Source organism: Musa acuminata, chromosome BXJ1-7, assembly GCF_036884655.1.
Source record: "Musa acuminata AAA Group cultivar baxijiao chromosome BXJ1-7, Cavendish_Baxijiao_AAA, whole genome shotgun sequence".
NCBI classification, from domain to species: Eukaryota; Viridiplantae; Streptophyta; class Magnoliopsida; order Zingiberales; family Musaceae; genus Musa; species Musa acuminata.
Window position 1 is genome coordinate 12,954,710 of NC_088333.1, and position 12,099 is coordinate 12,966,808.

Consider the following 12,099-nt stretch of genomic DNA (forward strand, 5'->3'; position numbering starts at 1 on the left):
TTCCCTCCCCCCGCGCGGATTCCTCTACAGGCCTCTCCGTACCACGACACTGCCGCAAGTGACCAACAGCTACCCACCAACAGCCGGTCCACACGCTACAGCTGGAAAATTCCGTCACGTTGGCTTCCATCTTCCTTTCTTCTCCTCCTCGGCCCGATCTTGAGCAGTGAGCAAATCAAACACGCATTGCACGGATCAAGCAGCTGGCTTTTGTTCACCCTGTCGGCCGGGTTGCATCAACTTTACAATGCAAGCTGGCCTCGCCATACCCCTCCCCACCTTCCTCCCCACTCACCTTATTAAACTCAGCGCACAAGCAGCAGCAGCAGCAGCAGTCCGCGTTCCGAAGCCCCACCATTGCTATCTCCTGCCCATTGCCAACCCATAGATCTGTGGCAACCTCCCATCCTATATAAACGCACCATTCAACCTCACTCCTCACCACATCCTACTACTGCTACTATCACTGTGTTAATTCGGGCATTGGTTCAGCTACTTTTGCTCCACTGCCGCTGTTGGTATCATGGTGATACGGTTCTTCCTGATAGCTTGCTCCTTGGCGGCCATCGCCACGGCAGGCAACTTCTACCGGGACTTCGACATCACCTGGGGTGACGGCCGCGCGAAGATCCTCGAGGGCGGCCAGCTCCTCACCCTTACCCTCGACAAGACCACCGGTTCGGGATTCCAGTCCAGGAACGAGTACCTCTTTGGCAAGATCGACATGCAGATCAAGCTCGTGCCCGGTAACTCCGCCGGCACCGTCACGGCTTACTATGTGCGCCTTCGTTGTCCTTTCCTCATTGTGAATCGTTGGATACTCTGAAGCCCTGGGTTGGAGGTGGAGAACTGATGCGTTGTGTTGCTTGCTGTGTGCAGTTGTCCTCGCAAGGGCCGACGCACGACGAGATCGACTTCGAGTTCCTGGGCAACCTCAGCGGCGATCCGTACACTCTCCACACCAACGTGTTCACCCAGGGAAAGGGGAACAGGGAGATGCAGTTCAAGCTCTGGTTCGATCCCACCAAGGATTTCCACACCTACTCCATCCTCTGGAACCCAAGACATGTCATGTGCGTATTCCACTCGATATGCTGCCTACTCTCATTCCATTACAGTTATGCTCACCATGAATCTGCATCAACCTTTCAGCTTCATGGTGGACGGCACGCCAATCCGAGACTTCAAGAACCTGGAGTCGAGGGGCATCGCGTTCCCCAAGAACCAGCCCATGAGGATCTACTCCAGCCTCTGGAATGCCGACGACTGGGCGACCAGAGGCGGGCTGGTGAAGACCGACTGGTCCAAGGCGCCGTTCACGGCGTCGTACAGAGACTTCAGGGCTGACGCTTGCGTTCCATCTTCTGCCGCCTCCAGGTGTGCTTCCAACGCGGCTCCCGGCAACAGCGGGTGGTGGAACCAGGAGCTGGACTTGACAGGCCAACAGAGGATGAAGTGGGTGCAGAGGAACTACATGGTCTACAACTACTGTAGTGACCTCAAGAGGTTCCCTCAGGGCCTGCCGCCAGAGTGCTCCATCGCCTGAGAGAGAGAGAGAGAGAGAGAGAGAGAGAGAGCAAGCACTGTTATTCTTTGATTGATTTTAATCTTCTTATGTAGGCTGCTGATAAATATTCCATATTCTCTCTCTCTTTATCTCTGTCTCTCATGGTTAAACAACTTAAGAGGGCCAAAAAGCTACCGTAATGCTATAGAAGAATAATCGAAAACTTTACAAGGCCATCAAGATCAAATTTGGAGGAGCCCAATGACCCGACTAGTCCGAATGGGTTGAACGGAGGAGGTGGTCCGAGCCTGACTGACTACACCGAAATCCGAAATCAATCCTTAGCAAAGGGGAACAAGGGCCCAAATATTACATGAACAGCTGGATGGCATGTAATGACCGGCTTTTTTCTTGTTTTTGTGATGTTGCAGATGGTGTGTATGTAGATAGATATGTATCACCCACCTCTACATGTATATTCTGGATGTCCAGGTTAATCATAAACGGGAGGGGGACAACGGGACTCATTTCTTCACATATTGGACTGTCAGTATCGTGAATTCTCTCTTCTTTCTTTTGCTTTCTTGCACCAACATGCATTCTCTTTTGATCTTCTGCTATCAGACGACGACTAGTTGTTACCCGGTCTGCGAGGGGTTGTTCATCGAGATCAGTACTTGTTAGAACCCTTACAGATTCTAAACTTGAGGTTGATCTCTTTAGGGGATTGACCTCCTTAGAACTCTATAGGGGTTCCTCCCTCCAAGTTGCTGCTCAAAGGCTACAGAAAAGATTCATCTATTGCCTATCAAAAGTGGAGGAATACATGGCTATTTATAGGGTTTTCTAAACCTTAACTCTTAATAGAACTCCTATTCAAGACTCCTACTTCTAACCAACTCCTAATAGGACTTCTACTCAAGACTCCTATTCCTTTACAACTCCTAATTCTTCTCTAAGAAACAATCTCCTAACCCTAGCCGGCCTCTTCACCTCTTTAATAGGGGTCGGCTTAGGTAGGTTTTATATGAATATCCCTCTCAATTAGGACTCTCCTAGCTAGAGTCCTAACAAACCTGCCCTCTTCAAATCAGCCTTGTCCTCGAGGCTGATGAATTTTGGGAATTTGATCTTCAAGTCGTCATAGTTCTCCCAAGTGACATCTTCTATTGGTAGGTTCACCTACTATATTAGCACTTTAGTAGTGGGTCGTTGTCGTCAAGTCACGATCCGTCGATCAATAATGGTACTTGGCTGGGTCTGGAGTTCTCCTTGGATAGTAATATTTGGCGGGTGGCTTTGGGTTGTCTCCAAGCACCTATTTACAACTTCTGTCTGGCCGTCGATTTGTGGGTGATATGTCATACTCCTTTTTAATTTAGTACCCTACATATAGAATAACTTTGTCCAAAATCTGCTCGTGAAGATGCAAGTAAAATTTATCATAAGCACAATGCGTCCCTTATAGTGTAATTTTTTTGAGTCCCAATTGTAATGAGCCACGGAGCTTTGTGCTTCCTTCAAATTTTTTATAATCTTACTAGTCTCTGAATCTTCCTGCCATTCCATCTTAATATCCTCAAAGAAATCGTTGGTCGGAAGTGAAACGACCGAAACTTCAGCTTGCTTGGGTAGTTGCGAAAGCACATCCGTAAGAATATTCTCTCTCCCCTTTTTGTAAGTTATTTTATAATTAAAACCAAGAAGATTTGTTACCCATTTTTGCTGCTCAGGGGATGATATCTTTCGCTCCAAAAAGTACTTGAGGCTTTTATGGTCGGTTTTAATTTGAAATCGTCGACCAATCAAGTAGGGTCTCCATCTCGTTACTGCGCGCACAATGACGAGCATCTCCTTATCATATATTGACTTATTTTGATGGGAGGAAGATAATATCTTGCTAGTGTATACGAGTGGTCGACCATTTTACATGAGAATAGCTCCAATTCCGACTCCAGATGCGTCGGCCTTAATAATGAAGGGTCGGTTGAAATCTGGTAGTGTTAGCACCGGCGTCGTCGTCATGATTGCCTTAAGTTTGTCGAAGGAAGCGGAGGCTCTGTCCAACCATTGGAAGACATCTTTTTCTAGTAAGGAAGTAAGTGGTGCATTGATCTTTCCATAGTTTTTCATGAACTTGCGGTAGTAGCTTGTTAAACCCAAAAAGCCATGTAGCAATTTTATGTTTCTCAGGGTAGGCCAGTTTTGCATTGCTTCAATTTTGAAGGGGTCCACCGTCACACCTTCCTCTGATATGATATGCCCAAGATATCCCACCTTTTGTTGAAGAAAGTAAAAATTCGTAGTGGCCGTTGTGTATTCGAAAGGCGGTTTTCGGTATGACTTCTTCGTACACTCGTATTTGATAATACCCGGATCGAAGGTCCATCTTTGTGAAGATTTGTGCTCCATTTCATCTAGAAATTCATCTACTACTGGAATATCTTTGATGGTTATGCCATTGAGAGCTCGGTAATTAACGCATATTCTCCATGTTCCGTCCTTCTTGTGTACAAGTAGCACCGGTGAAGAGTAGATGTTGCAACTTGGCCGAATAACTCCTGTTTTGAGTATCTCTTTTACAATCATTTTTATTTCATCCTTCTAGAGATGTAAATACTGATATGGCCAAGTATTTGCTGAAGATTTTCCTGAAAGAATAGTTATACAATGATCATACCGACGGGTAAGAGGTAGGTTGCGCGGTTCGTCAAATATATTTGAAAATTCAGCAAGCAAAGGAAGTAGATTTGGATCTTCAAATTCTATTGGCTCTCCCTTAGTTTGCTGCTCAAGTTGTACCAAAAAGCCGCTGCATGCTTTATGCAAAACATTCTCTATTTATTGTGTGCAAATCATTGTTATGTCGCCCCCATGTTTCCCGTGCAATGTCACCTGTTTCTCCTTACTGTAAAATTTCATAATTAGTTTCATAAAATTCCAGGAAAAATCACCTAATGTCGTCAACCATTTAATTCTGAGCATGGCCTCATGATTGTTAAGAGGGAGAAGGAAGAAATATGCAATTATCTCTTGGTCCTGTAGCAATAGTTTCTACACAATTCAAAATCCATCCGTCGGTGACCTTAACATCAAACCTGCAGCGATTCTCAATAGGTAATGCTATCAGAACAGCAAGCTTACTATTTAGAAAGTTAGTAGTACTGCCCGTGTCGATGAGAACAGTGATCGATTATTGTTTGAGAATGCCTCCAACTTTCATCGTTTGCGGGTTTGAGTAGCTGGCTAGTGCGTGTACTGTAACGTCAGTCGGTTGTGGCTCTTCTTCCGCATCTTCTTTATGTTCAAGGTTCTCTTTTGAATGTTTAATGACCTCTTCTTCTATTGGTTCAATCATAAGAAGTCTCCCTTTATTACAGCGATGCTCATGGCTCCACGACTCGTCGCAATGCCAACATAACCCCTTCGCATATTGTTCCCGAAGCTCTTCTCTTGTTAACCTCTTTGATGTAGGGACTTGGTTGATAGTAGGGGGGGTTGAGGGCTTCAATATTGCTGGTTGAGGAGCGATCCTAGTCCTACGAGCTTCATGGTTCAATTGCTCCTCTTGATGTCGAGCGAAAGAGATGGCTGCCATAAGCGTGTACGGTTGTCGCACTTTAACTTCTCCTCGGATCTCCGGCTTCAAGCCCTCAATGAAGGTCCTCAATAGTTATTTTTGAGACCAATCATGATTTTGATTAGATAACCTTTCAAACCTGGTTTGGTACTCCTGAACGGTGGAGGTTTGTCGGATTTTTGCTAGTTGTTCGTCAATATTCTCGTAATCGGTTGGTCTGAAGCGGATCAACAGTCCTTCTTTGAATTATTGCCATGAAAGGACTCCATACGTATGTTCAAACTGTTCAAACCACTATATAGCGTCCCCTTCAAGATGTATAGCTGTAATTTTCACTATAGATGCATCTGCAATTTTGTGGTACCGAAAATATCGCTCTACGCACGAGATCTAACCAATCGGGTCTCCTTCTTCCCATCTAGGGAAGTCCACTCTCATGCATGGATAGTTGGGGTCGGTCATAGAGCCTTCCCTCCCTTGGAAGTCATCTCTTCGGGCTTGGTGTGATTGGGCAAAGCTCTCTCCTTGATATGATTTCTTCGGGCTTAGTGGTCGGCCCAATCTGAGTTGGGTAAAGAGTGTCCGAATCTTATCCTCCATTCACGCCTTCAAGGCTTCGAATTTAATATTGATTGCCTCCTTAGATGCCATAGCATATGCCCCCAAATCTGCATGTATAGGTTGAGAGAAGTGATGGTTGAAAGGGTTGGTGGATTGGTGGATGTAGGCTATGGTTTAGGCTTGTTTTGTGGCTGTTTTGGGTGCAGTTTGAGGGTGTGGTTTGGCTGAGTTTTAGGGCTCTGGATGAAAGTTTTGGATCTGTGGTAGATGGTAGCAAAGGTTTGACAGAAATCCATGGAAGTTGCAGTAAGTATGTGCTGTCTTGTAAGAGTATAATTATCGTCGAAGAAACAACGATTTCTCGACGTAATTTTCATAAAAAACTTAAGAGAATTGAGGAGGGAATTGATAGCAAAATCACAGTTTATATGATAGCAAGGATATCTAATTTAATCAAGAAAATTTCGACAGTATAACAATGTTGGGTCCAGCCCATATGTGGGCTTGGACAATTGGGTCTATTGAGCCCAAATCAGTAATTAAGAGAGAAAGGGCAAAATTGGGCAGCGTGTAGGGTGTGTGTGTGCACAGAGCAGATTGCAGCGTGCGGCGTGCAGTGAGAAAAGAGGAGAGAGAAATAGAGAGAGAAAGTAAGGTTTCTGAGTTTTCTGTTTGACGATCGGTGGCCAAACGTTGTCAATTTCGGCCCAAATTTTATGTGGAGAATCCTTGCAGCAAGCTCTACAATCCTAACGGTGTTGATCTGCAGTTTACCCTCTCTAAGGTACTTTCCTGCAATATCCACTCTGTGAGACCTAGAATTCTCTTTTGAGGAGATCCATCCTAGGTGATGAAGATATGGTATTCTTGAGCCAAGATCTATGTTCTTGATGTTATTCTGATCCTCTAGTTATTATAGAGAAGACCTATTGTAAACCTGTTATCATTATTATTGATAGTGGAAGTTTGAGGTGGACTACGGTCCCGTGGTTTTTCCCACATTTGGTTTTCCACGTTAAAAAGATTTGTCTCACTGTGTGATTGATTTATTGCTCTGTTGTTTATGCTGTGCTGATTGATTTAACATTTTGATATCAAGTTGGTATTTTGATGAGGAACCTATTTTGATACACAAAGAGGGAAAAGAATTATTCCGCATTAACAGGTTTCTTCCCAACAAACAACAAGGAAATTGGTGCAAGTTGCGATTGCAGAATTCTCGTCGAAAAATTTCAACGGTCTACGATGAAAATTTACAGCAACACAAAATCGTTTTTAGAGATGAATTTCTCAATAGATCGATCTTAGATGGAAGCCAAGATGATCTATGAAGTGTATAAGAAATTTCATTCAAAAAAGATTGCAAATAGATAGGTTAAGGCAACAATATGCGGCTGAAATTTTCTACAGTATAGATTTTCAAGTGCAGCAGAATGGACATAAAAGATCAGTAGTTTATATTGAGAATTTTTCGATGAAACCAAAGGGAAATACACTGTTAGGAAGTGTTAAAGATGTCATAAAAATTTCATAGAAATTTGGATAGAAAAAGCATAGTAGCAAGATCAAACAGATGGTGCTATGCGGCTGGAATTCTGCAATGTATCTTTCGTCGTAGAGATGAAAACTTTGTGATGAAAAGTTTATGCAGCAATATAGGAATAATTTTTTTTTTTGGATTTTCGAATAAGGATAACTAAATTGCAGTAGCAGTAAGGTAGGAAACCAGAATCTATTGCAATTCACGGGGAGATCAAAGGATGATCCACGGTGGTGGAGATGATGGCGGAATTCGGCGACGATCGTTTAAGCAATTGTGAGAATTGCTTTGGATGGTTGTGCAGGGTTGATGGATGGCTGTGGAAGGGCAGTGAGACGCCAAGAACGCTGCTTTGATACCAGGTGTTAGAACCCTTGAAGATTCTAAACTTGGGGTTGATCTATTTAGGGGATCGACCTCCTTAGAACTTTATAGGGGTTCCTCTCTCCAAGTTGCTGCTCAAAGGCTGCAGAAAAGATTCATCTATTGCCTATCAAAAGTGGAGGAATACATGGCTATTTATAGGGTTTTTAAACCCTAACTCCTAATAGGACTCTTATTCAAGACTCCTACTTCTAACCAACTCCTAATAGGACTTCTACTCAAGACTCCTATTCCTTTACAACTCCTAATTCTTCTCTAAGAAACAACCTCTAACCCTAGCCGGTCTCTTCACCTCTTTAATAGGGGTCGACTTAGGTAGGTTTTATATAAATGTCCCTCTCAATTAGGATTCTCCTAGCTAGAGTCCTAACAGTACTATGACCCTTGACATGATCTACACACTACTACTAAACTGGTAGTGGTAGGGAACACTTGCTCTTCTTTTCCTTGCTTGATGAGAACTAGTACTAAACTCATGTAGTGAAGTCCAATCGAAATCTAGAACAGAAATAACACCGAGAAAGATTCATCATCTACACTCTTCCTTTTTTTTGTTTTCAGGATGGGTTGGTTCACTTTTTGTCGAACGATAGGGAAGCTGTGTGGCCGAAGGAAGTCTTCAATGACATGGCAGCCTCCTCGCCCCTTGGTTGTAAATTCATGCCATTTCTCGTGACGGATGGACACTGTACTATAACATAAAAAAGGTGACGGATTGATTACAAGGCAATTAATGACGTTTACTCGGATCTTCATACGTTATCTTACGGTGGGCCCCAAGTTTGGAGGAGAAATTAATTTAACCCCAAAATGATCATCTTGATCTTGTGGTGTAAGAATTTTTGTCCATGTGAGTCGAGATAAGGCTCATTCATGGGAGCTGCATACCATGTAATAAATACCATGCAATGGAAATATGTTTATATGTATACTATACAATACTGATTGCACTGTTTTGAAGATGAGGACACTAATAAATTACATGGGGGTAACAACCTAATAGAATTTATAATTTTACTCAACAAACCAAAATGACTTTATAATTTGACTTAGAATTTTAAGTTGAACACCATGTGAGATTTGAAATACATGATGATTCGAGTTTAAGATAGGTTGGACCATTTGAGAACATAGATATCTATGTTCAAGAAATTTGTTCAAGATTCTGTAAGCATAAAAATCTGTAATTATGCTATGTCAATAATGCAGAATTAACCTATATGCCAGGATTGAAATCAATACATAGATCTAATTATACGATGCGTACCTTTTGATGCCATCCGTTCAGAGATCTTATTTGATCTGCTTAGCACCGTGATCCAAGATTGCTGCAGGCTCCGTCTTTAATCCGATCGCGCTCCGGAATCTATAGGGAGTGCGAAGAGTAGACCCTTTCTCCTCTCTTCCTATCCTTTCAGGGGAGAGAGTCGAGGAGAATAACTGAATCCCTCAACGGAAAGGTGCGTCTATACGTGTCAACGTTATGACGCTCTAACACACTAACACACCCTCAACCCGTAGAGATCCTGTCCTTTTATAGGCGAGAGCAGAGGGTCTACGATGAGATCTCAGAAGATTTCGGATATCTCCGAGGAATCGTTCCGTAGTGGACTTGCTAAAATATCGAACCCAATTAGTTATTCTATTATATATCTTATTCAATTATAAAAGGGCCACATATTCTAACATTCTCTCACTTGGCCCATTAATTGATAAGATATAAAAGAGATACAAAATCAAAACAAACAAAACAAAAATTTGTTTGAAAACAATTTTACCTAATTGGATTCCAAAATTTTTGAAAAGCATTTTATACATGGCCATGTTTTAAAAATAAGCCAATAAGTCCAATAAACACAATAATACTATATTAAGTCCAACTATCAATGCGAGTCATAGCGGTTGTATTTCATCAATGTCATACTCCCTTCTATGTACCACAACATTGTTAGTCTTTCCTAACATAGTCCATAATGACCTCTATAATTTGTCTTGTCAAGACAATCCTGTTATTATATTCAACCATAATATGCATAAACATAAATGTAAACAGGATAGCAGAAACAGATAACTTTAATTAAGTAAAATGTCAATAATAGCATCCACATAAACATGCATCACCATATCCTTTATGACTTGCTCACAAGCCCCATTCTAAGAACATGTTCTTTGAATATTTTGCACTGTAAGGCTTTTGTCAATGGATCAGCAATCATCATAGTGGTGCTCAAGTTCTCAATTGACACTTGCTGTTTCTAGACTCTTTCTCTAACCACCAAGTACTTTAATTCAATGTGCTTGGAACCACTAGAGTACTTGCCATTCTTAGAGAAGAAAACTGCTGCGGTGTTATCACAAAATATCTTCAGCGGCTTGGCAATTGAGTCGACCACATCAAGTCCTGAGATAAAATTTCGCAGCCATAAAGCTTGATTTGTGGCCTCAAAGCATGCCACAAATTCAGCTTCCATTGTTGATGATGCAATAAGCGATTGCTTTGCACTTTTCCAAGAAATTGCCCCACCAGCTAACATAAATACAAATCCTGAAGTGGACTTCCTGCTGTCGAGGCAATTTGCAAAATCAGCATCTGAATATCCAGTTACTTCAAGCTGATCAGATCTCCTGTATGTGAGCATATAATCTTTTGTCCCTTGTAGATATCTCATTACTTTCTTTGCAGCTTTCCAATGTTCCATTCCTGGGTTACTTTGATATCTTCTCAGCATTGCAATTGCAAAACTGATATCTGGTCTTGTACAGGTTTGAGCATATAATAGACTTCCAACTGCGCATCCATAAGGAATATTCTTCATTTGATTCTTTTCTAAGTCATTTCTTGGGCACTGGTTTTGACTGAATTTTTCACCTTTAGTAATAGGTACATCATTGGTTGAGCAAAGCTACATATTAAATCTCTCCAAGATACGATCAATATATCCTTTCTGAGACAATCCTAATAATCCTTGAGATCTATCCCTGAATATCTCAATGCCAATGACATAGGATGCCTTATTCATATCAACCATCTTAAAGTTCTTGTTGAGAAATATCTTGGTTTCGTGCAATAAACCAAGATCACTACTGGCAAGTAAAATATCATCCACATATAAGACCAATATAATAAACTTGCTCCCACTTACCTTCAGGTATATACACTGATCATTAGTGTTTTCCTTAAATTCGAAGGAAGTAATGGTATTATGAAACTTTATATACCATTGTCTGGAAGCTTGTTTAAGGCCATAAATGGATTTCTTAAGTTTACAAGTCCAACTTTCTTTTCCCTTTTCTATGAATCCTTCAGGTTGTTCCATATAGATTTCCTCATCCAGATCCCCGTTCAGAAATGCTATTTTCACATCCATCTAATGCAACTCAAGATCATAATGAGCTACTAATGCCATAACGATTCTCAATGAGTCCTTTTTAGAAATAGGAGAAAAAGTCTCATTATAGTCGATGCCTTCCTTCTGAGAAAAACCTTTGGCCACAAGTCTGGCTTTATATCGTTCGATATTGCCCGTTGAGTCCCGTTTTGTCTTAAAGACCCATTTACAACGGACTCTTTTACAATCATTGGGTAATTCAACGAGATCCTAGACATCATTCTGTACCATTGATTTTAACTCTTCTTTCATTGCATCATACCATTTTTCAGAATCGTTACTTTCTATGGCTTGTGAAAACGATAAGGGGTCTCTTTTTATTCCTATATCATAATCTGATTCTTGTAGATATACAACATAGTCATCAGAAATGGCATGTTTCCTTTTCCTTTGAGATCTTCTCAAATCTGCCAATTGTGATTGTTCTACAAGATCATCAGCGGCGACATCAACATCATGTGAGAGTTCTTGGATGTTATTTTGTTGTTCACCCTCATCAATACTCTCATTGATTTGAGGAACAACAATCTCTCGGACAGGAGATGATATGGGAGAATTAACCCGAATCTCCTCAATATCAAAATTAATCCTTCGAGATTTTTCACTCCCACTGATTTCACCATTTTCTAGGAATTTTGCATTACCAGATTCTACTATTCTCATACTATGATTAGGGCAATAAAATCTGTATCCCTTGGATTTTTCTGGATAACCAATAAAATATCCTGAAATAGTTCTTGGATCCAATTTCTTTTCATGTGGATTGAATACTCTTATCTCTGCAGGACACCCCCATATATGTAGATGTCTCAGACTGGGTTTCCTACCAGTCCATAACTCAAATGGAGTCGATGAAACTGACTTACTAGGAACCCTGTTCAAGATATACATAGCTGTCCTAAGAGCTTCACCCCACATCGACTCAGGTACAGAGGAATAACTCATCATGCTTCTAACCATATCCATCAGAGTACGATTTCGCCTTTCAACAACACCGTTCTACTGTGGCACACCTGGTAATGCATATTGAGCACAAATACCCCGTTGTTCTAGGAATCTAGCAAAAGGACCAATATCTGACTAGATCCATTATATATGCCATAAAATTCACCACCTCTATCAGATCTGACAATTTTAA

At 41.5% G+C, this 12,099-nt stretch overlaps 1 protein-coding gene across 1 annotated transcript; it reads left to right on the top strand.

Annotated features, from left to right (window-relative positions):
• Positions 1 to 330: 330 nt before the first annotated feature.
• LOC135678905 (probable xyloglucan endotransglucosylase/hydrolase protein 23) lies at positions 331 to 2,042 on the top strand. Its single transcript, XM_065192149.1, has 3 exons — positions 331 to 778; positions 880 to 1,073; positions 1,153 to 2,042. The coding sequence occupies exons 1-3, from the start codon at positions 524 to 526 to the stop codon at positions 1,544 to 1,546; spliced, it is 843 nt and encodes a 280-aa protein (XP_065048221.1). The 5' UTR covers positions 331 to 523; the 3' UTR covers positions 1,547 to 2,042.
• The last annotated feature ends 10,057 nt before the right edge of the window (positions 2,043 to 12,099 follow it).

What these genes read in the sequence shown, in the direction of transcription:
- LOC135678905 (XM_065192149.1), top strand. Translation starts at nt 524, where the DNA reads ATGGTGATACGGTTCTTCCTGATAGCTTGCTCCTTGGCGGCCATCGCC. An exon ending in GCACCGTCACGGCTTACTAT is followed by an intron (nt 779 to 879) that starts GTGCGCCTTCGT and finishes TGCTGTGTGCAG; the next exon opens with TTGTCCTCGCAAGGGCCGAC. An exon ending in TGGAACCCAAGACATGTCAT is followed by an intron (nt 1,074 to 1,152) that starts GTGCGTATTCCA and finishes TCAACCTTTCAG; the next exon opens with CTTCATGGTGGACGGCACGC.